We start from the raw sequence: 27,394 nt of genomic DNA, 5'->3' as shown, positions 1-27,394 counted from the left end.
GACCAAATGAAAGCAGGATGAAATGTGTGTTTAGTGAACTACTCTGATTTTAATCCCCTTCAATCAACTTCTTTTCACTACAACTTCCCTCTCTTCCCCCTTATACAGGGGAAAATTGAAATATTGGAATATTGAAACAGATTTTGACAAGCTACAAAGATGGATTCAAGATTCCTTAATACATCCTATCCTATCAGTCCTTTAATACTTCCCTGGTTTGCCCGATTTTTCATTCATTTAGTTAAATATCAGCCAGTTTCCCCAGGACAAATTGACTGCAGTGCAACAGAAAAGGTAATAAACCCAAAGCACACAAACAAACAAACACCCCACAGTTTTTTCCCTGGGACACAAGTACTTTGTGGTTTCGATTCTATAAAACAAAGCACACAGAGGGAATCAAAACTATTCTTGGACATCAGCAATTTTTCAGTACCATTTTCACCCATGAGTTCTCTACAAAGGTTTCCCCTCTCAACTTTTTTGCTCCTTCCCTCACTACACTGCCAAGGATGCAGTAGTTTTTGTCACAATACTGCAGGACTGCTCATCTCTGCTGACTCCTAACCTCCAATCAAATACACAGGAAAGGGTTCTGGACTCTGTACTTTCTCTCTGACAAATACATGACCTCACATTTAGAATCATACAACTCAAAATTCCGAAGAACTAAGACAGAAATATAACCCCAGTTTTATCCACTGAATCTTCACCTGGGCTTTTTTACTAGATTGCCACTAGATACTGACTGATCAGTTACCTGCCGACTGCAACCCTCTTTTCCCCTTTTTTGCATATACTGCTACAAAAGAGCACTCTTCAACTTTTCAGTTTTAAGCAAAACAAATGTCAGAATCTTTAGATTTAAGAACACACTTAGTTGTGACTAGAGGGGAAGCAAGGTAAAACACATAATCACAGCTGAGGCTGGAAGGCACATCTAGGGACAGTGTAATCCATCCCCCTGCTCAGAGCAGGGGCAGGCTACAGCAGCCTGCCCAGGATGGTGTCCACTTGGGCTTTGATTATCACCAAGGATGAAGATGCCACAGCCTCTCTGAGCAACATGGGTTTGTGTTAACCGTCCTCAGGGTAAAAAGTATTTTTCTTAGCTTTAAATGGAATTTCCCATATTTCAAGTTGTGATCGGTGCCTCTTGTTGCCACCAAGCACCACTGAGAAAAGCCTGGCTCCATCTGCTCTATTCCCTCCATCAGTGTGAGTACACATGGGTAGCATTCCCCTGAGCCTTCTCCTCTCCAGGCTGAGTGGTCTAAGCTCTGTCATTTTTCCTCATATGAAAAGATGCTCCAGTACCCTCCCTCATATTTGTGGCCCTTTGCTGGCCTTTCTCCACCATGTCCAGACCCCTGCTGCTCTGGGGAGCCCAGCACCAGACACTCCAGGCATGTCTCACCAGTGCTGAGCAGAGAAGGATCACCTCCACTGACCTGCTGGCAATGTTCCTCCCTGTGCAGCCCAGGAGACTGCTGGCTCTCCACAGTCAGTAATTACCTCTAAATAACTGTTGACAAGACACAGTCCCTCTGTGAGCTGTAATGCTGAAACAACTCCAGAGCAGAACTGTGAGAAGTTCTGTCTGCACCTGAGCATCAGCCTCCAAGGCATTTTCAGTAATTACAAACAGATTTCTTTTTTAATTGTGAAATATTGAACTTTAGTTTGCAAAAGGATGCAGGAGACCTGCACCAAATGCTCTGATGCAGAGACCCAATCAGATCCTTACAGAAACCACAGAGAGGTTCAGCAATCCTGCAAAGCAGGAACTGCAGTAAAATCCCCACAGCCCAGAGTATAGGTCTGCTCTGGCACAGCCTATGAAGAGATTGCTCACCCTCACACAAAGAGGCTGCTTAGCTCAGTGACAAGTAAGGAAGGAAGCAATTCATCCAGTTAGCTTCAGAGCAGTGCAACTGCCCCGACAATAACACAGTATGTGAGGTTTTCTCCTGTTTGTCCTTGAGTACCTCACTAGTGCAACAGCAAGGACACCACCTCACTGTGAAACTCCTATGTGCCACCACCAAGTATTTAATTAAAACTGCTTAAGAATCTTAATTGTTCTAAGGTACCAGAACAAAGGTATAGAGGGAAGGATGAAAGGAAAAACAAAAACTAAGTTTCCTCCTGCACTGGCAATAGTGAGTGCCTCAAAAAATAACTACAAAAGCTCTGTAATCTTAATTAACCAGAAAGTCAGCTATACACATTGCGTTAGAAGACTGTTTCAGACTGTTGAATTAAAGTTTGCACATAGATGCAAAATGCATTCAAACAGCGTATTAACACAAACAAGCTATTGCCATGAACTTACCTGCTTCATCTTGGGTATCAGGGTTAATAGCAGTTAACACTCCGTATCTTTTTCCCCAGGATTTAACATCAAAATAAACATTGCCTAATACAAAAGAAATGTTTAGTTGTATAGCAAAGACGGGGCACATTGATGAGAACTTGATAACACTTCCCTGAAAGCAAAGCAAACTACTCTTCCGCACCTATTTGAAATTCTGATTTAGAAATTCAGAAATACTGCAAAAGTAGCAGCAGATATTTCCATGTCACCCAGCTTTTCAGTAACCTCTGGGCACATGCTCTTTCTGCCCATAGCATAACTGAATTCTGGAGATCTCCCAGGTTCTTCCCTGCCCATGCACAATCAGCAATCCCCTCCCCTACTGCAGCTCAAGCTACACGTAGTCCAATTACAACGCACTTGAATTCTTTTACAACCACAAGCTCTGCTAAAAAGAAAACCACACATTTTGCTTTGCAGACACATCTTTTACAGCACATAGGAGATACACAGCTCTTCTTCAGAGGTTCTCCCAGCTTCTTTGTAGAAACCAGGCCAGGATTTCCCCAAGGAGTTTAGACAGCAGTTTATTACAATAAACAATTATATTAAGTAATGAGCTACATTTAACTTAGAAATTGAGTAATAGTTGTTCTGCCCACTCATGCCATCCCAAACAATTCACTCACATCCTGTTAAGCAACAGAATGAAAGCCTGGCACAGGATATCTCATCTGATTCCAAAACAGGATTACTAAGAGTGACTTCCTATACATGTTCTGAACAAGGAGTTGTTACCTTGCTCAAATTCTTACCTCGTGAGGTTGCATAAGCTTGTCCACTGGAAATTATTGTTTTTATAAAGGAAATTATTTGAGGAATATTGTCAGTCACCCTCATGTATACCGTAGGAGGAAGGACCTTAAAGAAAGAGTAACATCTCATTAACACATTGCAAATGAGTTCCTTCACTCTAAAAAACAAACTAAAAAGAACATTCTCCTCAATTTTATCTTTTAAAAAAAGTTGGAAGTATCATAAAAAATTTTGAAGCAGCATTTGAGATAATACACACAGAGAAAAGATATTTGAGGGATGGCAAACCCCCCCCCCAATTTTTCCCAGTGGTTCACTCCCTGCTTCTGACAGGGAGACAAGAAGCAAAGTCACCCAAAATCAATTAAAGAGGATTTAGTGTTTCCTATGCTTTCAATCAGGCCATTTCTGCATTACAGTAAATATGGTAAATATGCAACATCTCTGAACATCTGTTAACATGGAAAAAAACTGTTCCTAAAGAAATTTAACTTGTTCATTCCAAAGCTCACAACTGCCTCTCCCCACATTTCCTTACTCAAAAGGTGTGCAATCTTTCCAAAACAATGAAAAAGTAAATCAGCATTAAGTTTCCAAGCAACAAATTTATTTTTTCAGTTCAAACTCTCAAAACCAGATTCTTTACCAAAACAATTGCTTAGAAATACTCTTAAATTTAGAATCTTGAGTATTTGTACCTTTAAGGCAGCCATATCTTGTTTAAAGTCTTCTTCATAAATACGAGCAAGAGTTAATGGCGATATATTCATCTGAAAAAAAGAGGCTCAGATTAGCAAATCATAAATCAGAGTAATGATATAAAATATGGCAATCTTTTCTCAGAAAGCTAATAGCTAAGTAGAAGACTTAGAGAGCCCCCAAGGTAAAGAGTCACAAAAGCTTATTAATCTAACATTGACAGGGAAGAAATGTAAGTTGTAAATAACTTAGAAGTAGTATTTCATTTATGCATCTCAATTTCCAAAATATTAAAGTATCTCTTTTAAGAGAAAGAATCCAAAGACTAAAATAACAATCTCTCCTTCTCTCTCTTATTATTTTCCTCTTGAGAGGGTCATTCATTTCCAGTGACAAAATATACTACCATACACGGGACATAAAAACCATTCAACTTACAGACAGGAAACACCAATACCACCTACATGTCAGAAAGACAGATCAGAGATTTGCAGGATGAGACAAGATATTAATTTTCAGTGATTAAGAAAAATGAGCTATTTCAGTAGATCATGGGTACTCATAGATCTCAATATCGAAAGTCAGTTCACGCTTTGCCAAGTCTGGTGTTTCTCTAGCACCTCTACATTTCTCATTCATGAGACAGGAACAGGCTCCTCTTGCAGAGGGTATAAGAAAATGCAATCCAAAAGGAAAGGTACTTGCACATGGTAACATACTTTTTCTCAAATATTCAGAAAAGAATATTTGACAGCAACACCTGCCCTAGCAAGCAACAACATTGTATCAAACTGTTTCAAATGCATGCTTTTACATCATCTCTGAGAATAAACTACTGCCAGTCTTTCCACCTTGCAAGTAACTGAGTCATTAACAACATAAATCACATTTCATCACTTCCAGTTCATTACTGAAGCATCTTTATGGGTTCCAAATTTGAGAGAGCAGGTGGGCACCACTGTTTGTTCAAACCCCTGGACAAAGCAGTTCTGGTGAAGACAGTCCAGATGTTCATGCAGCAATGCCATGAGGATGATGTTTAGCACCAAAAAACCAAAGACATGCTTCTGCCTACAGACCAGTGACTGGATTCATCTCCCTAGACAGCTCAGCTGTTTCTTTGATCAAGACAAAAACAAAGGTGCCTGAAGAAAGAAGACATGGAATTTCCTCCCATCCAGATAGATGTTCAACACACACAGAGACTCATCTTTCTCTCAAAGGACCACCGATGGCATGGAGCAGGCTCATCATAAACCAGTACCCAACTTTCAGGTTTCCCCCATATGAACCCCACTAGGGGATAAAGCTTAGGCATGTTGATTCCGCCACTGTAATGCTTCAGGTGCACACATTCCAACAGTAAAAGCAGGCTACTGAGGTAGAGGCTTTGGCCATTCAAACAAAATGGCTGATCAAACATTTCAAAAAGTCACCAAAAAAAAAAAGTCAAGAAAAGATGACTTCATAGAACCAAACAATGTAGCAAAGCAACACACCATTTCCTCCTCCTCAGATGTAAAATCTCTAAGATGTTCTGACAATAAGGAAAAAATTTAAAATGCAAACATAGATGTAAAATGCCTGGGTTTTGGAGGGAGGTTGTTTGTTTTAGAATTGTTTACTGCATTAGAAAATTGCAAGTAAATGGACTATGGAAACAGACATATTTCTAAATGAGTGGTGTGCTAGTATTCATTTGAATGCAGGGGTCTATATTTAACTGCAAAAGTAACTGTTTACCTGAAGATAAGTAAAAGGAACAGCTGTCAAATTCTCTGGCTCCAAGAAACTATCTGAAAGCTTGCAACTGCAATTCAATCCAACACATTCACTTATGATCCCAAAGACATGAGTTATAGATTCTAAAATCAAATTAAACAAAAGACTCAAAATGCAGAATAAAATGCAGAATACACTCTTAGTGCTTCAAAGTTCAAAAAATGTTTTAAAAACAACTAAAAAAATAATTGCAATAATCATTCACCAAGCTCATTTGGTATAAAAAGTCAGATTAAAATTCAGCTGAGAACCACCTACAGCCCCAGTCTTATCAAGACTTACCCTACACACAATGTTAACTTTCCTGTAGGTGACAAACTCAGGCCTGATAAAGCTTTCCAAGGTGCTGACTTTGCAGCTAGATGGTGCTCGGCACCTTCCAGGAACTGCCCTCAGCCTCACGTGGCAGTGCTGTTCGTATTGTCTTTCATCATCACAGCACACAGCCCTCCTCCAGAACTCATTCAGAACCCTTCTGGCTGTTCAGTTTTGGGATAATTTCACTGTGCTGAGGATTCCCGCAGGGATTTTGTTCCCTGCTAGCCTCTCAGGCAGGGGCAGAGGACAGGAGATTCCCAGCTGTGAGTGCTGTAAGGTAGCCTCCTCTCTGCCTCTCCCCATCACACAGCTCTCTAACCATTCACCCCCACACAGCTCTCTACACTCAGCCCTCCTCACTCCCAGACCCACTACAGCCACACCAGGGGACCAGAAATTTCAACCTTTCTTATCTATTAATTAAAACAAACATAACTCAATGAAAGAACCTCCAAAGCCAGGTTAATTTTTCTACATAAGCAGCTTAGAAAATACCAGATGGGTTAGTCAAAGCCTGCAGCACACACCTACCTCATTGGCTCTTTTGATTATCTTGTCATCTATGTCTGTGATCCCCATCACCATGAGAACTTCAATTCCAAAAAAATTTGTCATGATCCTTCGAATTATATCAAACCTAACATAGGAACTGGAAGAGAAAGAATCATGAGCTTTTGCACGTGCAGTAGCAAGAACAAGCTTAAACAAAAAAACCAACCACAGTGACAACCTAATTACTCTAACATCAGCAATGAAAAGATCTTCAGTGCACAAGGTGTTTTTCCAAAACCAGTTGCTAACTGCACAAAAGTCAAGCAAATTTCTCTTGAACTGGCCTACCCTCTTCTGGCATTAGTGACACATTACATCAAATTTTCTGAGTGTTTCCTTGTGTTGCATCTCTTTATTCAAAGGGCATCACCAGCTACATGAGCTGAGAGACTCTTTCAAAGCAAACAGGACAAAATAAGACACAGAGTTCTTGAAATACATCCCCTGGGTTTAGTATATCCTGGGTTTTCAAAAGTCATGCAGCAAAAGAACAGGGAGAAACAAAGCAGGATTTAAATGAGCTTTTCTTAGGGTTGAGTAACAACAGATAGCAGCCACAAATAAAGTATTTCATTCACACACCACCACAGATCTTTTCTGAGTGCAAAGAGTAGATGCTCTATAGGTTTTTTTGTTTTATTTATACTTGAAAACAAAAGTTATTCTAAAAATTATTCAGGGCTTTTGTCACAAAGCAGAGTATTTAATGCTGATAAACTGATGAATATACAAGCTGTATAAGGCTGTTGCAGCTCCTTCTGCTAACAGACTCTCCATTTCTAATTCTCAAAACAGACTGAATTAAACCCTATTACTAGGTGGGATACTAGAAGGTGACTAAAAACTCTGGGTCTGCCCTGCAAGATGATGAGAATTCTCAGCCTTTCTGGGCTCTGTATTCTCCAAAGCCAGCAAGGAGGTCCACAGACCTACAGGCTCCCACTTTACCCACAGCATCACACCAACTGCAACTCCCATGGCTGTCAGAACAAAGAAGTGTAAACACCTACCAGAAATAGATTTGCCCCCTTCCCTGCAGGTGCCAGGCAGCACTAAGGTACTGATTTATGGACACAAATCATCTTGAAGAAGAGAAATATTTTTTGTTGTTATTTGTGCTGTGCCCATGCTGAAAAAAGACTTTTTGAAAGCCTTGCTGCCAGGGAGATAGTTTTTAACGAATAGCAGCTCACTGGGAGGAAGGTTCATCTAATGTGGTGGCACAATTCCGTAAGAATATTAAATTGGTCTTTGGATCTTGTTCAGAGGAACAACGCCAGCATCAAAAGCTTGATATTAGATTTAACAGCCCTGCAGTCACTGTTCCCAGAGCAGGCACAAATTTCACACCGTTCCCTCTCCTCTCATCTTCCAGTTGAATTAATGAAAGAAACTCTGCAAGAACCAGAGCAGATTTCCTGATACCTCAGAAAGCAGGGTCTTTACCACTTCAGGACTGATTTAAAAAAAAAAAAAAAAGCCAAAACAGTCAAGATCAGGGGGTGGCAGGGCACACACAAGAGAAATCTCTCCTGCTTGGTTTTACTCTTACTTCAAAGCATTCAGCCAGGAACCTCGATGCCACCCAGGCTGCAAGCCAAACCAGTACAATCAAGGTCAGATCCAGAACTGGGGAAAAAATAGTATTATTTGCCTGTCTTACTTTTTTCTCTATATAGAATGGGTGTTGGATGTCATATGAAGGCAGACAGAGCTCCTTTTTTAAGACTGGAAGTACAACATACTAGAGAATGTTAAATTATTTAGAGAAATAAGAACTGCTTGTGGAACAGGAAGAAGACAGGAGAAAAATAATGCCATTATTTCCAAATTCTCCTCAAGGATCTCAAACTCATTTTGATGATCCATTTCTGCTTTATTACCTGCTGCATTTGTTAACACAAGTCAAATCTGAGACAGAGGGGAAAAAAGGGAATTCTGGTGAGACAAGGCAAACAAAAAACGGTATTTAACAGGAGCAACAGAGCAGCAACAGCCACCACTCCATCTGACTTTGTGTGATTTCCCGGTGCATCTCCTAAGCCCCAACAGCAGCATACATTCCAGCTGTTCTATGGTTGGACCTAGCTACTGGGGAAAAAATATACCATTTAAATAAATAAATAAATAAATAAACAGACCCAAGAGTGCTCAGCCATCCTGAACAAATCAGCTGAGCAACACGATGTCAACACTGAATGTGTAAGACCAGAGACACTGGAAAGGAACAGCCAACTCCTCCCACACTACAGTGTTTAACTGATGAGAAAAGAGAGCAAAAGGTCTTCAGTGCAGACACCTTGTCATGCAACAGGAACAACACACGAAAGTTGCCTAAAGAGGTGCTAAAAGAGAGAATTACACCTGTTGTATCTGCATGATACACCAAATGCAATATTCAGCACTAACCATTCTTTCTTAAATCAGCAGTGAAGAGGTCAGACCCTGTAATGCAGATGTATGGCAAACCTCCACAATGGGAAAGCTTGAAATTGCTAGTTTAGACATGAGTAAGAAAAGATGGGTAAAAAAACAGGCAAGAGTAACCAAGGCCTTTCTACTCCCTTCTAATCAAAAAAGTCTGAGGGCAAGAGAACTACTGAACAAAACAGACATTTAAAAGCCACAGACAGGTGCAAGACCAAATGGTGAAATTCTCCACCTCTATAAAACACTGTGGTCTAGATCAACTATACCACTTAGGACTTAAGCACCTCTGCAATTCCCTTCCCTATTACACTATGTCAGGGAAGACAGGCCCTATCCCAATGGAGAACCTCAACTGAGAGATAAAGACAAGAAATTTACAATCACCTTTTACACAGCTACTTTCAAGTGATGAATTTAAATTGTAATTATTTCACAGTAAACTGTAATGGAGCTTGTATCACAACAGCTGTAGATTTGGATACACAAATTATCGTGACTTTCAAACAAGAAAGTTCCCTTAAAGATACTAAGTACAAACAAAAAGTCCAACATATCATTTTCTTGATTTTTAGGTCACCAGTAAAAAGCTAGGACAGTTTTCTGCTGAGACTTGATAAAAGCAAGGAGAAAAAAGACACCACCACATATACAGAACAGTACAGTAGCATTAACATTAGCACTGACAACAGTACTTTTACATAACTGATATTTTAAGTCTTCCTTTTTACAGAACAAAGCAGCAGTTGTGCAGTTATTGCAATGGCTCAGTTCAATATGAGCAAGAATCAACACAAGTTTCTGAATGAAGTTGAGACAGGACACAAAGCTGTGAAATCTCTTACACTGAAAGGGAATTATTCAGTTACTGAAATGCACAATATCTGACCTTCATACAGATGGTAATTATCTGATAAATAATTGCTGCTCTTCCAAAAAGCCCAACACAACTTCCTTTCTAAGAACACAGAGACAGAATCTTAAGAGCAGCTTGAGCTGCTGCAACTCCCCTCAGTTTCACAGGAACAACAGAAACCCTGCAAGTCTACTCCTCAGGTGTGTTTTAAAACAAGTGGAAGCAACCTCTGGTATATTTAAAGTACTTTTTCAAAGTTACTTATAATGCAGCTAGCTTAACATTCTAACAATCTTAAAGAACTACAGAGAAAAACCTGTGCTGTTCTGGATTGGTTTTCTTTTATTTTTATACATAGTAAACCACTGCAGTGTTACTACGCAAAAAGGCCTTTAAGCTACTTGGACTTCCTGAGATTTAAGATCTGATGTGTTCATCGGTAAACCCTGGAAGTCCCTTCCTATTAGCCAACCCTGCACGGCTTTTCCTCAGTGCCAACCCAGTGTCCGAACTAAACCTGACGTGGAACTGTCTTCTCACACAGGTGAGAGACTCTGCTCCAGAATCACAATTCCTCCACATGAGTGGTCACATTATGCTGATACGATCTGAAACAACTCACCCTACCCAAAAAACTGTACACATTTCTAATGCTTCTTCCCAAGACACATATATACACTCTGTCCCTGCCTCAGCCAGGCAGCAGAACCAACAGCCCCTTTCTACCCCAGCTCAAGAAGAAAAAATACATAACAAACAGACTTTTGCCCTTTGCACAGCACAGGAGGTGAAGGGCTGAGCCTTGTGTCACCAGTCACAGCTCTGTCACCTGGACACACACTGCAGCCTGGGGATGTCCAGCACTGTTTATCTGCCTGGATCCCCCCGGCACCACTGGTGTGGGAATGTCCAGCACTGTTTATCTGCCTGGATGTCCCCACGCTGCAATCCAAGACTCACCAGGCGTGCCCAAGGTGTGCGTGGTCGTACACCGTCGGCCCGCAGCTGTACCTGCAGAGAGGGCAAACAGAATGACAGAATTGTTAGAGTTTGGAAAACCACCCAGCCCAAACCCCTGTCAAGGCAAGGTCACCTACCGCAGGTGACACAGGAATGTGTCCAGGTGGGTTTTGAGTGTCTCCGAAGAGCCAGTCTCCACAAGCCCCCTGGGAAGCCTGTTCAGTGCTCTGCCACCCTCAACATACAGAAGTTCTTTCCCATGCTGAGGTGAAATTTCTTGTGGTTTAGTTTATGTCCGGGACCTCTCATCTTGTCGCGGGGCAATACCAAAGGGAGCCTGGCACTATCCTCCTGGCACCCATCTTCGAGATATTTATATGTATTGATGAGATCCCCTCTCAGTCCTCTCTCCTCTAGACTAAACAGGCCCAGCTCCTGCAGTCTCTCCTCGCAAGAGAGACGCTCCGGTCCCCTAATCACCTTTGTGACCCTTCGCTAGACCTTTTCCAGCAGCTCGGTCTTTCGCGCACTGGAGCCCAGAACTTTCACAGGCGCTGTTCCCGGACACAAGCCGCTCCTGCCGCCGCCACCACCGCCACCCCACGCCCGCCCGCCCGCCCGCCGCAAGGCGCTACCAGGTGGCAATTCCTTCCGTGGCCAGCACGAGCGGCTCCTTGCTCCGGCTCCGGCTGTTGTAAGCCACGATGCCGCTGTCGCGCCCCGCCGGAGGCACCCACCGCCGCCGCTGCGCCGCGCCCGAGCACCGCCGCGCCCCGCCTGCCCCGGCCGGCATCGGGAGCGGCTCCGAGGCCGAGCCCGCACCGCCGGGCCGCCGCCGCCGCCCCGCGCAGCATGGCCCGCACGCTGCCCGGCGGCGGGCGGAGAGCGGGCACAACCCGCCGCGACAGCCGGGACAGCCGGGAGAGCCGCCCCGCCCGTGCCGGACCCGCAGCAGAGCGGGGCGGCCAGCGCCGGGGCGCAGGAAGGGGCGGGATCTGCAGGCGGGGCCGGGCCGGGCCCCGCCGCCTCCCGCCGGGACAGCGCCATGGCCGCCCCGCCCGCTGCCTGCTGCCGAGTGCTGCCGTGGGGAGCCCGCGGTGCGGCCTCGGGCCGCCGCGCCCCCTGAGACAGCGCGTACCCGGCCCTGCGCCTCGGTGTAACCCAGCGCCGCGTCTGCTCAGCGGGGCTTTTAAGGGAGGTGTTTGTAGGAAATGTGTGACTAATCTAGCAAAGTGCTTTCCACCGGTCAAGTCAATTCGGTCACTTTGGGGAGTGAATCTATTTTTGCATTGCCTTTCAGGTCAGAGAAGGCTGGCAGCCTGTTAGTTCCTGAAAATAAAACATGGTGTGACATTCCCAAACTGGACTTAATAAATCAGAGTCTCAAAAACCACTTACACACCCCCACTAACTCCGACATACTTGTATAAAGTGTTTGAAAATGACCTGGACATTTTCAAAAATGTCAGCAAGTGCTGCTGGTGCTTGGTGAGGTACCCTGGCCTTTAGCCCAGCTGATTCTTAAGGTCTGCTTCCTCATTGGGGATTTTTTTTTCTTTTCTTTCAGAGCATATCGAGGAAATGAACCTTAACTGGCTGCAGTACCTTGAACCACTTGGGAAACTATAAGCTACTCAACTAGAGCAAATAACAGTGTAATGGAACAGACATAAGGGTACCAAAAGTGTTTTTGAACCAGTACCTTGTTTCTAAAAGTGACTCTGAGCAGGTACCAAAGAAACAAGTGAGAATTCCACAACCTTATAATTACAAAGATGATCAGAGGGATGGAACAGCTATTCTATGAAGAAAGGCTGAGAGAGTGGGATGGTTCAACCTGGAGAAGGCTCCAGGGAGACCTTACAGCACCTTCCAGTACCTAAAGAGGACTTATAAAAAAGGGGGAGAGCGACTTTTTACATGTACAGATAGTGATAGGACAAGGAGGGAACAGTTTTGAACTGAGAGGAGAGATTTAGATAGTGTTAGAAAGAAGTTCTTTACCCGTAAGGTTAAGGGGGTTTTGGAACAGGTTGCTCACAGCACAGAAAAGCTGTGGATGCCCGATCCCTGGAAGCGTTCAAGGCAAAGCTGGACAGGTCTCTGAGCAACTGGTCTAAGTGAAAGGTGTCTCTTACGACAGAGGAGCTGAAACTGGGTCATCCTTAAGGTCCCTTCCAACCCCAGCCTTTCTATGATTCTGTGAATATTTTCACAGATATTTTTCCAGCTTCCAACCAGATGACATCCTCAACTGAATACGTTGTGATTATTTCTGCCTCCCCCCAGCAAGTTTTTGTACCCATCCTCAGTAGATTGCTGTACCATTAATTTCCCCATTCTCTGTGAACCCACATCACTCCCAGGCTTTGCCAAGGAGTACTGCAGGTCTAGTGCCATATTTAGAAAGCACCCCCTTGGCATGTGTTGAAATCAAGGCCTTTGAGCTCCAATTCTGGCCACCCTTGCATGTACAAGAAGAGAGAGTGAACTGCCAGTGCCAGCACATTGTCTGTCCTGCTCCTGACTGTCTTCCACACAATCCTCTAAACAGGCTGTTCATGGTGGAGCCTTTTCAGGTCTCAGACCACTGTGTTACCTGCTAAAGCACCTTGCTGGCCTTTGGGAGGAAGGTAGTACTGAATGCTCACAGCTTTTCTTGCCTGGATGCTGCAGATCTGCCTGTGGTGAGCTGCCTCACAGTTTGTATTGTTTCCTCTTCTATCTGCCAGGGATGACTTTAATAGGTTTTTTTTTGTAAGTAATAAAACCATTTTTAATTATTGCTTTTAAATAATACTCGATGTCTGTCTACACCTTACTTCATTTTAGAGCATATCAGATATAAAGCCCTATCAGTGACAAATGTTTTCTTTTACTTTTTATAGGTACTTTCCATAGAATTTGTCATTTAACAATCTTAAATAAAATCAAGTAAGAAACCTATTTGTGGGTTTGTTAATTTAAGACTACCTAGGATGAAATTCAAGATACCATCCAATAACCTTTGCAAATGTTTGCTTTATATGTTTCTCAGGAAGCTTCACAAGCCAATTATTTCAGCTTCCATAATGAGCTGTTTTGATGTCTTGCTGTTCAACACACATCTAGTTAAGAGTTGTCATTAACTCTGTTGTCTTCTTTGTTCTGTATGGTTCCAAGCACTTTGACAGAGTTCAAATAAATACTAAGTAATAATGGATGTTTTTTAGCTTTAATTCCAGGTCTAGCTACCATGGATGAAACTGCCAACAGATCAGAAGAATGCAAGAGCTTTTCTTTCCCATTGGTTTCAGAAGGCTTAGTGTCTGTGGTAGCCAGACTGGCTTTTAGCATTTAGTCTCAAAACCTCTATGTCCTGCTGAAAAATGTTATTTTCTGATAGAGGGAAAAACCACAATTATTAAATGCCTGAAATAAACAGCTAACATAATTCACACTTGACATTTAATGCAGTAGAATATATCCAGTGGAACGGTGGAAAGCGTTCTTCAATCACCAAAGTACAAAAAGAACCTAATTTCAAATAAAAGTAAAACTAATCCCTGTGGATAAAAACCATCTATTATTCATGTTAAAAATACCAGCATTCTCAGAATCAATTGGTCTGTGGCTGCAAGCATACCTCCACTTTATGCCACCTATACCTGTACTCTTACTCCTGCTCTGAGACACGTACGAGGGACACAATAGTCATCTACAAGAAAGGCAGAACAGCAGCAAAATATTTTATGTCATCAGGAGACCTTTGCTTCCACCTGAAGCAGAAGATGCCTTTAGAGGTTGCTAACAGCTAGAGCCAAGGTACATATGATCAGTGCCAGGCCTGGCCCTGCTGTACTCCTGTTACCTGTGTACTTGCTGAATAGCCAGGAGGAAATGTGATCTGCAGAGCAGAACAGGTCTTAGTCACAATTCCACTGTGGCGTGTCTGCCTGAGCTTTAGGTACACTGTTGTTTCAAGAGGACACGCATGTATTTAACACTGTCAGGTCATATTCTCATGTTTTTCTAAGGGGTCAGTAAGGCTAAAATCGCCTTTAAATTAAAAACTGAAACTCTAAAGTAATGGGGTGACACCTGAACAACCTTAGAAGGGATCTCTGTTTTCTGTCCCTTTATCTGCGTAAGAAGGCAACGTTTCCCCTCCATCATTGATCAAGAAGGAAGTCTGTTAGAAATACAGCTGTGTGTGCTGTCCACTTGCAACATTTCTGTGGTGGGCAGGGAGGATCTTTGGGGATTTGGGCCCACCTTTGGGCTTCTACATTCTCCAGTTTCCAGTCTCAGGAATAACTATAAGATTTGCCCCCAGAGGTAAGTTCCCAGAGCATGTTTTGTATCATACACGAATAAAGCTAAAAACAATTTTCCATTTCCATTTATTATCAGGAGTCACATGCTTTGTAATGTTTTACAGGTTTTTTTCCCCCTGTTGTTAAAGGTGCTGTTACTTTTTTTTTCTAAAAGGGTCAACCACACACCTTAGAATTGTTGACAGAGGAAAAAGGCTGCATTTACTGTGTTAACAAGAGCATGTTTCCAGTATCTGTGGCCCTTCTCATCAAGTTCTAGTTCAGAAACCAGGCAAGGAAGCTGAACCTGAGAAAATACAGAGGCAAAGGTTATAAAGATAAATTACAGACCAGAAGCAAAGATGAGCTGAATCCACTGCAGTGGACTCAATTTCTGTTGGTGCTTTGTAGTAATCTGTAATTACAGATGTGTTTTTACTTAAATTTAGTAGTCCTTTTATTTTTACAAAATCTAGGTGTTTATTGGCTTGTTTCAGAATCTTGTTTGATTTTTAAAAGATTAAAAATTGCCTCAATCTTATTACAAATGCGTGGCTCAGAAACATTGTAAATGTTGAGTGGCCATTCCACCAAATATTCACTAGGTAAAGAGTATGTTTTATGAAAGAGAAATCATTTGAGAAACCTATTTGAAAAGAGTATTTCTGGGGACAGGGAGAAACACTGCAAAAGAAAATTAATTGGTGGACATATACAACCAATTAAACTTTCTTGCTCATACCAAAAATCTATTAGCTTTTAGCACCACCTACTACTGTTCAGAAAACTTACCCACCAACTGCTCTGACATACACTGCCTGGTTTTCAACAGAAGTGTTTGGGTCCTGCACCACAGCTGACAGAAACAAGTCTGAGGGTTGGTATGAATTCAGTCAGGGTTCAGATTGGTGTCTTTGTCAGTGGTTTCCAACTGCTGAAGTGCATCTCTCTTGAATTCATTAAAGGAATGGGGAACCCATGGAATATGTTGCCCTTGATCTATGTTTGTTCCATTGACACTCTGGGACAACTCAGATGTACTCTTGCCTTGGCCTTCCTACTGCAATGCACATTTATTTGTTCCAGTCAGAATTTTCTGCCCACCTTTAATGCCAGTGTAATGCTGTTTAAGCTCACTGTGCTTTGGAAGTGCAGCAGGTGCAGAAAAAGGCGGCAGTAGCCAGGAAACAGGTGTGAGACGAGGCAGTGAGTGCAACAGCAGAGGAGGAGATGAGGTGTATCCAGTGAAATACCTGTTTTCTCACTTGACTGATAAAAAAAAGGACGTTTAGAATGGCAGGCCAATGTCAGGTAGGCATTTGGAAGGTTCACAAGTTCTCGAGCCTTTGCTCAGAAGCAGAAAAAGGACAAAACTCAACTAGATTTGTTTTCCAGATTTTGGAATCTATTAATCTAACATGAACATGTATTTCTGGCCTAAATATCTGCAAACAGTATATACTATCCAGGGCACAGCCAATGCATATTGCATGAAAGTGAACCATGACTGTGCTGGTGTTCATACTTGCAAACCTCAGCTCTGCTCATCTTGAATCTTAACTGTTTTTACTTTTGTTTCAAAACTTTGACCACAAACAAAATGAACAGACTTGTAAAATTCTATACCATCATCCACGTAAGCATGAATTTAGCCTCATAAACAGACAAACAGGCAAGGAAAAAAACCCTCCAAGCATATGTAACTAGAGAAGAGGGATTAAGCTATTAAATGGTGCGGAAAACAGCAATTCAGTAGCAGGAATACACCCATCTGATCTGTCTGTACAATAAAGTATAATGACAAATGATCAGAAGACACTATCTTTTCTAATAAACAGAGACACAGCTGTAATGATTACACAGCATTTCATATAGCACTATTCAGCTAAGGCAGAGAAGGAGAAAGGAGGCAGCCAGGATTCCTTGTACCAGCTATGTAGTACGTGCATTTGTGGAATGTTTGGAGGTTTGGGATTTTATGTTCCTCATATCAAGTATTTTAAACTTTATGCTGATTGGCTGGAATAACCATAATGACTGGAACAACTACAATTACTAAAACATTTATATTATGTGATGTATATTTTGTATATACATACATAGTATGTATATGACACAGTAGTAGTGCCAGTTGCTGATCGGGTTGTAAGTTCCCTTGATTCTAATTGTTGTGAGTTTAGATCAGTAGTAAGGCAACAGCTTCAAGAAACTTCTGAAAACCTCAGATATCTGGGGGTCTAAATAGGAAAGATTTCTTATAAACAGTGCAAAGGGGCTTGGGAGAAAAAGGAAGAGAGAGAGATACTTTTATCCTCTAGTCAAATATAGGAAATAGGAAGAAAAGGAAACCCTGGAGTCTCTTCCATCTTTGACAAATTACATTCATCTCTACTTGTGAATTCTTCTCCAGGGTAAGAAATGGGCCCCTAATATGAAACACAACATCAGAAACTCTGTTCAAAATCTCCCATCCCTCACCTATTGCAGTTCAGAGGCAAGAGGCCAAACTAAGAAAGCAGAGGACAAAAAGCAAAGATGGGCAATGGGCACCAGCTCCATACCTTCTATACACAACTGATTTTATCCTTCTCTCCTTCCCACCCAGCTTCTTAAATCAATGGCTAACCTGTTGCTGAGCCTAGAGGCGGGTGCAGAGAATTGATATTTCTGGGTACAGGTAAGTATTTTATTACATCACTATACAGAGCACTGAGCATCATCTTTAAGAGCTGTAAAAGTGTACCTTCGAAGTGGATACCAAATGCATTCTAGAGTTGCTCAGTCCCTTCCTTGTCCCGCGGACTTGTGCAAAGTCCCATAATGGTTTTCTATGTGTCACTCTTCTAGTAACATATGAGAAGCTAACAGAGGAAGATCTAGTAGACAACACTTTTAGCAGCCAAGCTCTCTAACCTCAGCACATCCAACTATCAGTACTTTGGAGCAGATTGCTGAAATTTAGCAAGCTACCATTACATTTCAAGGTTTTCCTTCCTGATTTTTTTGTTGTTGTTTTTGCCTATTAAGAGGACGGACAAAAGTTCCTCTTTAGTAAATTAGCAGGTACTTTTACAAACTCATTTCTTATTCATATGTGTAATTACTTGTGTGTGTCTAGAATGATGATTTCCTTTTTTTGCAAGAATGACTCTTTTAGGACTCATCTGTATTCTTCTCAGATATCTTGCCTCTACTGAGTCATAATTATTGGCTTGAATTCTTACACTACGCAGGGGACTGTTAACTACCTTAATTGCTGACAGTGGCTCACCCTCTTGAAGGCAAAGCTTAAACAGGCTCTAACTACCAATTGGTGCCAACAATCTAGGATAGGTATTCACAGGCTAATGCTGTCATTCAACAACTCCCTCTCTATGCCACAGTAAACCAGAGCACACAGGTCCAGAAACACTGGCTTGGAGCACTGCCTAGATACCATCGTGCTTCTAAGTAAAAAAACTGAGATCTTGTGTATGTGAGGTTTACTTCAAGCAACTCATTTTTTTACAGCCACTCACAGAAACAGAAAATGAGAGGAAGAAAATAACGGGAGAACTTACAGGGATCTTCAGAAAACAAGAAGTGCCCTATGACACTTGCCCGAAACAGCAGATCGGTATCAGTTCAAAGGGTTTACTCTACGGTACCGTCTCCACGCCTCAGAAATTATTTGGGTGCATGACTCCCAGTGCAGGGCGGGAAGGAGGATGCTGGAAGTATTGCTAAACAGCTGCCTGTTCTCCCTGAAAACCCCAACTCCGGGCGTTCATACACCCAGCTGACGGCTGCAGCAGGAACACGTAACAGGGGCTGAGCCGCTGAGGTGCCCCGCCAGGCCGCCGCTCCCTCCGCTCCCTGCAGCCGGCACATCGCGGCCTCACGGAGCACCGACTGCACCAGCGAGTCTGGGCGCTCAGAAGTGATGACTCAGTCTCCCCTAAATTAGGGATTGCCAGTGGACGTCTGCTAAAAAAAACAAGAGGCAGAAAGCGCACGTTGTTTTGCTTCAGCAGAGCTGAGGTAGCTCTTTCCAGCCCCGCCTTCCCCACTCTCCGATCCTGGCAGAGACGGGTGCCTGCAGACTCCGGGACATGGCAGCGGCTCCAGGATACAAAGGCGACGCTGACCGACAGCGGGGTTCCTCCGCACGACCCCCGCGTCACTCTGGCGGGGACAACGCGGGCGGCACAGCGTTGTACCCGGGCGCCCCTTCTCCTCCTCCTTCGCCGGCAACCATGCGAGGCGGGGGCGTTCCGCCGCCAGCCTCCTTTACAACGCAACCGCCGGCGGCGTCCCCTAGTGACCCTTCCCTCGCCACTTCGCGGGATAAGCGAGCCGCTGCAGGCTCACTCCCTCTCTCGGCCACCCGCCCTCCTTCCCTTTTCCTCCCGCCTTCCACCCAGCCCTGCCTCGCGCATGCGCAACCGCCCGGAGACCGCTGGGAAACATAGTCACGCTGCGTCCCCAACGGCTCCATTTTCTCCCCGTCGCCAGAGGAATCGCGGCATGCGCAGGCCCGCCCCCTCCCCTCGGGCGTTACCGCCCCCTCCACCGCGGCGCGCGGTATCCCGGGCAGCGGTTGTCCACAGCGGGATTGGCTGAGGGAGCTGCGGGGCGGGACGCCACGGGCGCGGTGATTGGCTGGGGTGGCTGTCAGGCGCCGCGGGGTGATGGATGCGGGTGCCCGCTGAGGAGGAGGGACGGAACGCTCCCCGTTTCCCCTCGGCGATCCGGCGCCGCGCCGGCGACAGCCTTGCCCGCAGCGCGGCGGTGGCGTTGCATGGTTCTCAGTGTTCCCTTCTCCTAGGAAGGCCTCGAAGCCGCTCCATCCCGGAGCGAGCTGGCAGGAGGCGACACTCCTCCAAGGTCTCGGTACCCTACCGCAAAAAGCATTCACTTGCCCCCGCGATCCCCCCAGCCTCCCCGCGGGCCGCTCGCCTCGCAGCCTCCGCACAACTTCACCGGAGCCTCCGCCTTCCCCGGGGCTTCCTTCACACCCACGCCCACGCCGGCCCTGCGCCGCCCGCCCCCTGGCTCGGCCCGCATCCCCGCCGCCTTCCCTCCCTCCCCAAACGTGAGTAAGGGAGGCGGGACGATGATATGCGGAGGTTCCGGGCGGGGGAAGGGATTGAGTGTGTGCGGGTGAGGGTGTGAGAGTGTGTGTGTGTGTGTGTGTACACAGCGCTGAGAGAGAGCGCATGCGCCCTGGCTGGCGGGGCCGAATGTTTCCCAAGTGTTTGAAACTGGTATTTGGGTTTTCCACGTTGGATCTAGCGCGGCGTATGGGAGCGAGGAGGCTGCGTTGATATCGCCGGGGAGCGGCGGCGGCGGCGGCGGTGAGGAGGAGAGCGGGGAAGGGGGGGAGCGAAGGAGAAGCGGAGCAGAGCGACGCTGGCGCAGGCAGAGGGGCTGCCGCTGCTTCTGACAGACACTTTGCAGAGCACATTTTGTTTCCAGATTGTTTCGGAGGAGCTGGTTTAAGCCCCCCTCCTTTCTACCTCCTCCCTCCTTCCCCCCTCCCTTCCCCACACACACACACAAATCCCTCTGATTGTTCTTACCACCTCCTTCGTGAATTACCCACAACGACAGCATTCAATCAGCTGCTGCTGGCTGTAGGGGACTAGCGGAGGGTGTGTGTGGTGTCTCTCTCTCTCCCTCTTTTTCACACAAGAGGAGTTCAGATGTAGCTTCCCTCGGTTTTTTTGGGGGGGAGCTACCGAGAGAGGTGGGCAGGGAGTGAGAACCTTCATCGGGGTTTACCGTCTTTGAAGGGAGCAGCACTTGCTCTCACACACAGAGCGGTGTGGGGAAGGATTTTTTTTTATCTTTGCCGGATGAAAATGTTGAGTCCTGCAAACGGAGACCAGCTTCACCTAGGTGAACTATGTGGAGGATTATCTGGACTCCATCGAGTCTATGCCCTTCGATCTGCAGAGAAATGTCTCCTTGATGAGGGAAATTGACGCCAAAATATCAAGGTAAGTGCTTTCTATATATGTGTATGTCCGTGTGTGTGGTTTGGGGCTCGGGGGGGAAGGGTGTCTTTCCCTTTCTTTTCTTTAGAGCTGAGCCTTGGCTCCGTTTGCCCCTCTGCACCCCACAGGGATGGTAGTTTTATTTTTGGGAGGTAAAAGGAGGAAGAAAGCCGGGAAGAAAGATCCGAGGAGAGAGAGGGACTGATCTGCAGCGTTAGCTCTTGTCATGGGGCGGAACAAAAGGTCTCCGGCTTTTCTTATTAAGCAAGGACTCTGCTTTTCTGTGTAAATTGCTGGCCAAGAAGGCGGGGCAGGGAAGTGGGTGTGCGGTGCACAAAGGGGGCCGTCCCTGGCCATGGGGCTGAGGTGGAAGGATTTGGGGGTACGGAAGAAAGTGCTGGGTGAATAGAGGGGGAGAGATTACAGCACAACATTTAGGAATGTACAGTATTCATTATGGCTGTAGTAGGGGAGAGAGGCAGCTAGTGAAGGAGGGAGGGAAGGAGGGAGGGAGAAGAGGAAAGGGGGTTAGGCGAGAGTGGGGGGCAGGGTGTGCTTTCTTCGCTCCCTCCTCGGTGGGTTTCGTTTCACCCGGTGAAATAGCCCGGCTCCGTGGGGCGGGGGGGCCGAGGGGGGCAGGACCGGCGTGTGCGGTGTGAGTGGGGGGGACGACACACACGGTCGCATTTACGGCTGGGCTGAGGCGCCCCCTCCCCTCCCGGCGCTCGGGGCACGCCGTCCCCGTCCCCACGGGCGGAGGGAAGGAAGGGGAGGCCGGCTTGCAGGACTCGGGGCAGCTTTGTCACTTGGTCGCTGGCGTCCGCTCGGGAAGGGAGGCGGGGGGGGAGGGGGTGCACTTTTTCTGTGCCGCAGGTAGCGGTGACAGACGGGGTGCCGGGAGGGGGGAACCCCCTCTCCCTGCCTGCGCCCCCGTGCATGTGGCTTTAGGGGGTGGGCAGCGAGCCCTGCTTGCCTTTGCCTCAGCCGCTTCTCGGGCAGCTCATCATGAGAGCCAGTCAGCTCCCGGGGGAAGGGTCTGAGGGAAACTTCCTCAAAGCCCGCGGGGGCTGTCGGGGGTAGGAGGGGAAGAAAAGGACAGGGCGGACACTGCATCCCACCAAGTCACATCCAGCGGGCACCTCCGCGCTGTGCTGGGAAGGGGCGTCCGTGCTCTTTTTATAGACACGCCTCGTTAGCATATCGCAGTTGGCCACGCCCATCGGGGGCGCTGATAGGGGGGGCGTCCCCACGGGCAGCCGCGCCCCGCCTCCCCGCGCGATTGGCTCTGGGGCCGGGCCGACCCTCTCGCGCCCCCGCCCCTCGTGACGTTTCGAGAAGCAACTTTTCCGTGGGGTTGATTTGAATATCTCGGCCGGCCCCGGCCGGCGCGCTCTGATTGGCCGGGTTCGCAGCAGGGGGCGGGGAAACCTTGGCCGTCCGGAGAGTGACTGACGTGTCCCGGGGGGGGAGCGCCGCTGCTCCAGCCGCACCTCTCGTGAATGGCCGGAGGGGGCGGGCGCGAGCGCCCTCCCACCCGCCGTGATTGGCCGCTGCTTGTGTCAATCACCTGTTTGTTACCCCGGGTGGGCCAGTTCGGCCCCGCTCGGGACGGGGGGGGCGGACCGCCCCACCCCCCGCGCCCCCCGGGCCGCCGCGGGTTCCGCGGGGACGCCCCGGTTTCCTGCCCGAGAACAATGGCGGCTCCGTCACCTCCGGGGCGGCTCCGGGCGCCGCAGAGGGGCGGGGAGGGGGCCGGGCCCTCACCCGTGTTCCGCTCGTGTCGTTGCGCGATGTCTCAGCCCCCGTGAGGCTGCGGAGCTGCGCTGGGAGTGAGGCCGTGGCCGGCACGGTTTCCCTCCGGCTGAGTGGCTTCTGTGATGCCAGGAGTGTGCGTTCGCTAATCGCCCAGAGCGCAGCTTTGCGCTCCCGCTGTTGCAGCACGGCGCGGGAGCGCGGTTTCCTGGAATCCCCGTGAAGTGAGGCTGCCGAGGCGGGCAGCTCCAGGCAGCCCCGAGCCGCAGCACCGCCGCTCCGGTGGTTCTCTCTGCACCGAGTGCGAGACGGGGCTGAGCCCCCTCGGCCCTGCGGCAGCGCCCGCTCCGTGGCTCACATACCGAACACGGCCGGGCCGGGCTCCAGCCTGCAGCCAGGGCTCCTCCCGCTCAGCAGCGCCCGGCCGGCAATGGCACAGTGCAGTGCTAGAACCGAAGTTTTCCCCACGCCGAACTTCAGTCGGTCATTGCTTTGTGCTCTTGAGACAGATGGTTCTTCATGGATGATGCTCACCCACCAGGTTCAGATGGGTTAAACCGATTACATCAGTCAAGTTCCAAAGCTTAAGGCATAAAATTTCTGTATTTCAGCCACTGAAAATCATTAACTCCGCTTTTTCAGCCTTCCTGAATGTGGAATCTGCTGTATATTTGAAGGATCTTTTGGTGGCGTCTTGGGGTTTGGATTCTTTTTAGTATTTTTTTATTGTAGTTGTGTTTCGGAATTTTTTGTAGGTTAAAAAAACCCCACCAGTTGCTCAAAATGGTTAAGAGCATACCGGAATACTCCTTTGGTCAGATAGATTATATTGCAGAACCAGCTGACGACGGGTCGTTCTTAACCAATGTGTGAAGCACAAACTGTAGCTCTAAAATCTGAAGTAAAGCTTGCATAATATTTTCATGTCTTCACTGGAAATCATGTATATTTAAAAACTCTGTCCGGGAAAAACAAAATCTAAACCACAGGGTAGCTCTTGGTTTGCATATGTGTAATTAGCCTAGTAATAAATAAATAAGTAAATAAAAAATAAATAAGTGTAAGTTTTAAAAAGTTTTGATAATGTTGCTGGCATGTATGAGAGATCCTGGTTTCTGTTAGGTGAATTGAGGTCAGATTTTATTTCAGTATATTTTGCTTCTCTTAAGACAGGTTGTTCCAAACTGTGAGAAAAGGAAAATTCAGAGAAGAAAGAGATGCAGGAAAAACATTCTGTGTGTTTTGAGGACTTACTATGGAGTGCTGAGTGTCTCGTATGTTGTAGTTGATTTGTGTATCATAATGAAACTCAAAAACATCTTAAAAATAGGTTTTCAGAGCCATTCTTGAAACTTTAGATATTTTGTGCATTGTGTTTTTTATAAACTGTTAGAACAAGCCTTGAGGTGTGATTCAGGATGTAACATTTTAAAGCAAAAGCTCTATTGCTCCCATTGTTGCCTATAATCTTTAATGTTCTTTCAACTTTACCTCCTGCTCTGCAGTAAATATTTAATGAAGATAAATTTTTGTGTTTAAAAAGTAACGACATGTGTTTACAGAAACTATAGGTAGAAAATAATCTAAACATCCTGGATATTGTAACCTAATTCTGCAATTCAGGGCCTCATATTTTCAGCAGAAATAGCTCGACAATTTTGGATGAAATAGCTTTGGGTCCAGACCATCTATTTGGTCCTTCTGCATTCCTTGTCAAATAACCCTGCAATGTGCTTCTATACTGGCTTGTGCTTTCTTTCTGTCCCACTCTCTCCCACTCTGTCATGCACTGAAAGTATAAATGTTGTTATGCAGAAAATGTCCAGTAATTTCCCCTCTAATTTTGCCATTAACCTTGGAACTTTTGATGGTCGTGTACTGGTTTAGTTAGTTCTCTTTAATTACTGAAAAGTTTAAAGGGAAGTATTATCAACATCCGTAAAATATATTTAGTCACTTTTTTCTTCTAAATCTGCATTTGCATTCCATTCCTGTGGGACCAACTAGAACAAAAGTAGTCCAGTGTGGTCATGGGCTGCTTGTCAGATACGAGCTTCAGGGCATCTGTCTTTGATCAGCGCTGCACATTACAAGAAGTTGTTGCTGTATGGAAGGAAAAATGGGAGGTTTTGTTTTTTCATTCTCCCTGTCAAAAATATTTATAGTTTTGTTTTTTCTTTGCAGAGATTCTGAAGGACCTGGATGATTACTATGAAAAATTTAAACGGGAGAGACGCTGTGCAGAAGAGAAGAATGTTGCACTGTATACAGAGAGCCTTGATTCGAAGTCAGGAACTGGGGGACGAGAAGATCCAAATCGTCAGTCAGATGGTGGAGCTCGTAGAGAACAGAACAAGGCAAGTGGACAGCCACGTGGAACTGTTTGAGACTTGTCAAGAGACTAATGACACCACAGGAAACAGCGGGAAAGCCAGCCAGGATAAGTCGAAGAACGAGACAATCGCACAGGCTGAAAAGCCCAACAACAAGAGATCGAGGAGGCAAAGGAATAATGAGAATCGGGAAAATGCCTCAAATAATCATGATCATGATGACATCACCTCAGGAACACCAAAGGAGAAGAAAGCAAAAACATCCAAGAAGAAGAAACGATCCAAGGCTAAAGCAGAGCGGGAAGCTTCTCCCCTGACCTTCCTATTGACCCTAATGAGCCAACATACTGCTTGTGCAACCAAGTCTCCTATGGAGAGATGATAGGATGTGATAATGATGAGTGCCCCATTGAATGGTTTCACTTTTCTTGTGGGACTCAACCATAAACCAAAGGGCAAATGGTACTGCCCCAAATAGAGAGAGGAGGAAAACGAGAAAACTATGGACAAGGCATTGGAGAAATCTAAAAAAGAGAGGGCATAAACAGGTAGTTTGTAGACTTTCCATAGTGAAGGAAAAACCCACCAAACCAGTGTATTTATTGTCAGTGTCACCTTTGTTGAGGTGAAAGGATTGTAAAATGTATATTTTAAAGGAGGTTAAAACTGAACCATTCCTGTTACAGGGACGGCAATAAGAAATTTTGGTTTTCATTTGGTAAGCTGTAACAAGAATGTGGTCTGTGGACCAATGTATCCAAAAATAAAATTATAAGAATATTCGGATGTTTCTTAAAAGATAAATTAATAATTTCTTTATTTCTTTTCTTCTTTTTTCCTTTTTTTTTTCTAGTGCTGGTAGCACTCTACCCATTAAAATTTTGACAGATGTCTCTGAAATGTAATTTTGTTTTCTTTAACGAAAAATGTTATTTACCTTTTGAGCAAATTGTTAAATAGTTTAACCACCTGACTGTATCGATAAAGCTGCAATACATTGCAAATGTAACTTCTTTTAGTGATAAGCGAGAGCAAACAAAAGGAGGGTAAAATTTGGTTCCTGCTACAAAGTGTCAGTATACAGTTCAATAGCAAATGTTTAAATAGGGTTAGAGGATTATTTTTTAAAACAAAAAGTAATGGTTAAATTTTAAACAACAAGTTTTATATGCTGGCCAGGTACCATGAAGGCCATTTTAAAATGATTGAATATGTTTTGTATTTAACCGGGAAGTGGTTAGTAATGAGACATAACATAAATGAAGCTTTATACTGTCACAGATAGTGGTGTAGCAATCCTTAATTTCTTTAAGTTGTATAAATGTACATTTTAAGTGGAGTTGCACTTACTGTATTATACTTGGAAATGCAGCCAAATGCCATTGTGTAACCAATGTGCATTTCCTGCTGTATGTATGAAAATTGTACAGATGTGATTATGAAATAAATGAAATGACTTTGACAGTTTGCTTCTTTAGCAATCATCTTTAATGATCATTCACGTAGCTCAAAAAACCAAGAAATTAATCTTTAACCTCAGCAGCTCCAGCAGTCTTCTGCTAGGAAGCCTGAAACTGTGCAGTGCTAACCAAATTACAGTTTGATAATGAATCCTCATAGAGCGTATGGCCAGCTAGGTCATAGGAGAGCCAAGACAGTGTTTAACTTTCCATCCAAATCTTCTCATTTTGTGCTTACAGTCACTCCCAGACCCAGGCATCTATCTGAAAATCAATAGTACAGAGTCTTGTTCAGTTGTTTTAATGCTTTTTTCACTGTGGATATAAATGACTCTGTATTTGTTATTGGGATCTTTCGTGTTTTGGCATTTTCTAAGTATTACTGCAGCTGTTCCAGAGCAGGAACCCTTCATTCTTTATGGTCATCCCAGACAAAATGTACTTGCTATAATCCAGGTGCTATGCCAGGTATCCAGTGCTCTGTCCCTGGGATGGATAGTGACTCTTGGTCAGGCTGTTTCTTTCACTGGTGTGGATGGAGGGGCCAACATTCTGGCTGAGCAGATTTCATCTTCCTGTCACCCTGCAGGCCTTCATCCAGGTGAGACGGGAACAGAACCAGCAGTAGGAAGGCCATGGAGGTATAGGTTGTGAAACCCAGTGGATCAGGTGAAAGACTGACATAAAAATGGGAGCCTGGGATTGGGTTTTTTAGAACACAGCCTTCTCTGTGTATAATGGTGGTGGTTTGTTTCCTGAACAGTGAAACCCTACCACTGAAATGACACTTTTCCCCCCGTGTATTCCAGAAGATCCTTCTCTAGGAAGTAAAGCTTTGGATCTAGCTGA

General features: G+C 45.3%; 2 protein-coding genes and 1 long non-coding RNA gene across 5 annotated transcripts in view; 1 reads left to right on the top strand and 2 right to left on the bottom strand.

Moving 5' to 3' along the window:
• Positions 1-11,596, bottom strand: part of CARS2 (cysteinyl-tRNA synthetase 2, mitochondrial) — a 35,298-nt gene extending 23,702 nt beyond the window's left edge. The window contains exons 1-6 of one of the 3 annotated variants that reach the window (XM_066313822.1): positions 11,363-11,561; positions 10,728-10,778; positions 6,464-6,581; positions 3,832-3,903; positions 3,133-3,238; positions 2,336-2,419 (exon numbers count right to left, since the gene is read on the bottom strand). In XM_066313822.1, coding sequence (XP_066169919.1) covers positions 2,336-2,419; positions 3,133-3,238; positions 3,832-3,903; positions 6,464-6,581; positions 10,728-10,778; positions 11,363-11,520 — 589 coding nt within the window. In that variant the 5' untranslated portion in view covers positions 11,521-11,561. Of the gene's footprint in view, positions 1-2,335; positions 2,420-3,132; positions 3,239-3,831; positions 3,904-6,463; positions 6,582-10,727; positions 10,779-11,362 lie in introns of all 3 variants that reach the window. The other 2 variants (XM_066313821.1, XM_066313823.1) reach the window with 2 other exon arrangements.
• Positions 11,597-15,092: 3,496 nt separating this feature from the next.
• Positions 15,093-19,798, bottom strand: LOC136358025 (uncharacterized). The gene is made up of 2 exons (XR_010742993.1): positions 18,583-19,798; positions 15,093-16,291 (listed from the first exon to the last, which is right to left on the bottom strand). It is a non-coding gene; the product is annotated as an uncharacterized lncRNA (long non-coding RNA).
• A 4,573-nt stretch (positions 19,799-24,371) lies between these two features.
• On the top strand, positions 24,372-26,547 carry ING1 (inhibitor of growth family member 1). Its single transcript, XM_066313824.1, is given in 4 exon segments — positions 24,372-24,857; positions 24,937-25,396; positions 25,399-25,516; positions 25,518-26,547. Coding segments are annotated over 3 exon segments (672 nt in total). The 5' UTR covers positions 24,372-24,857; positions 24,937-24,954; the 3' UTR covers positions 25,630-26,547.
• The last annotated feature ends 847 nt before the right edge of the window (positions 26,548-27,394 follow it).

This window comes from Sylvia atricapilla, chromosome 2 (genome assembly GCF_009819655.1).
Source record: "Sylvia atricapilla isolate bSylAtr1 chromosome 2, bSylAtr1.pri, whole genome shotgun sequence".
Taxonomy (NCBI): domain Eukaryota; kingdom Metazoa; phylum Chordata; class Aves; order Passeriformes; family Sylviidae; genus Sylvia; species Sylvia atricapilla.
This window is presented reverse-complemented; position numbering and strand designations above follow the sequence as displayed.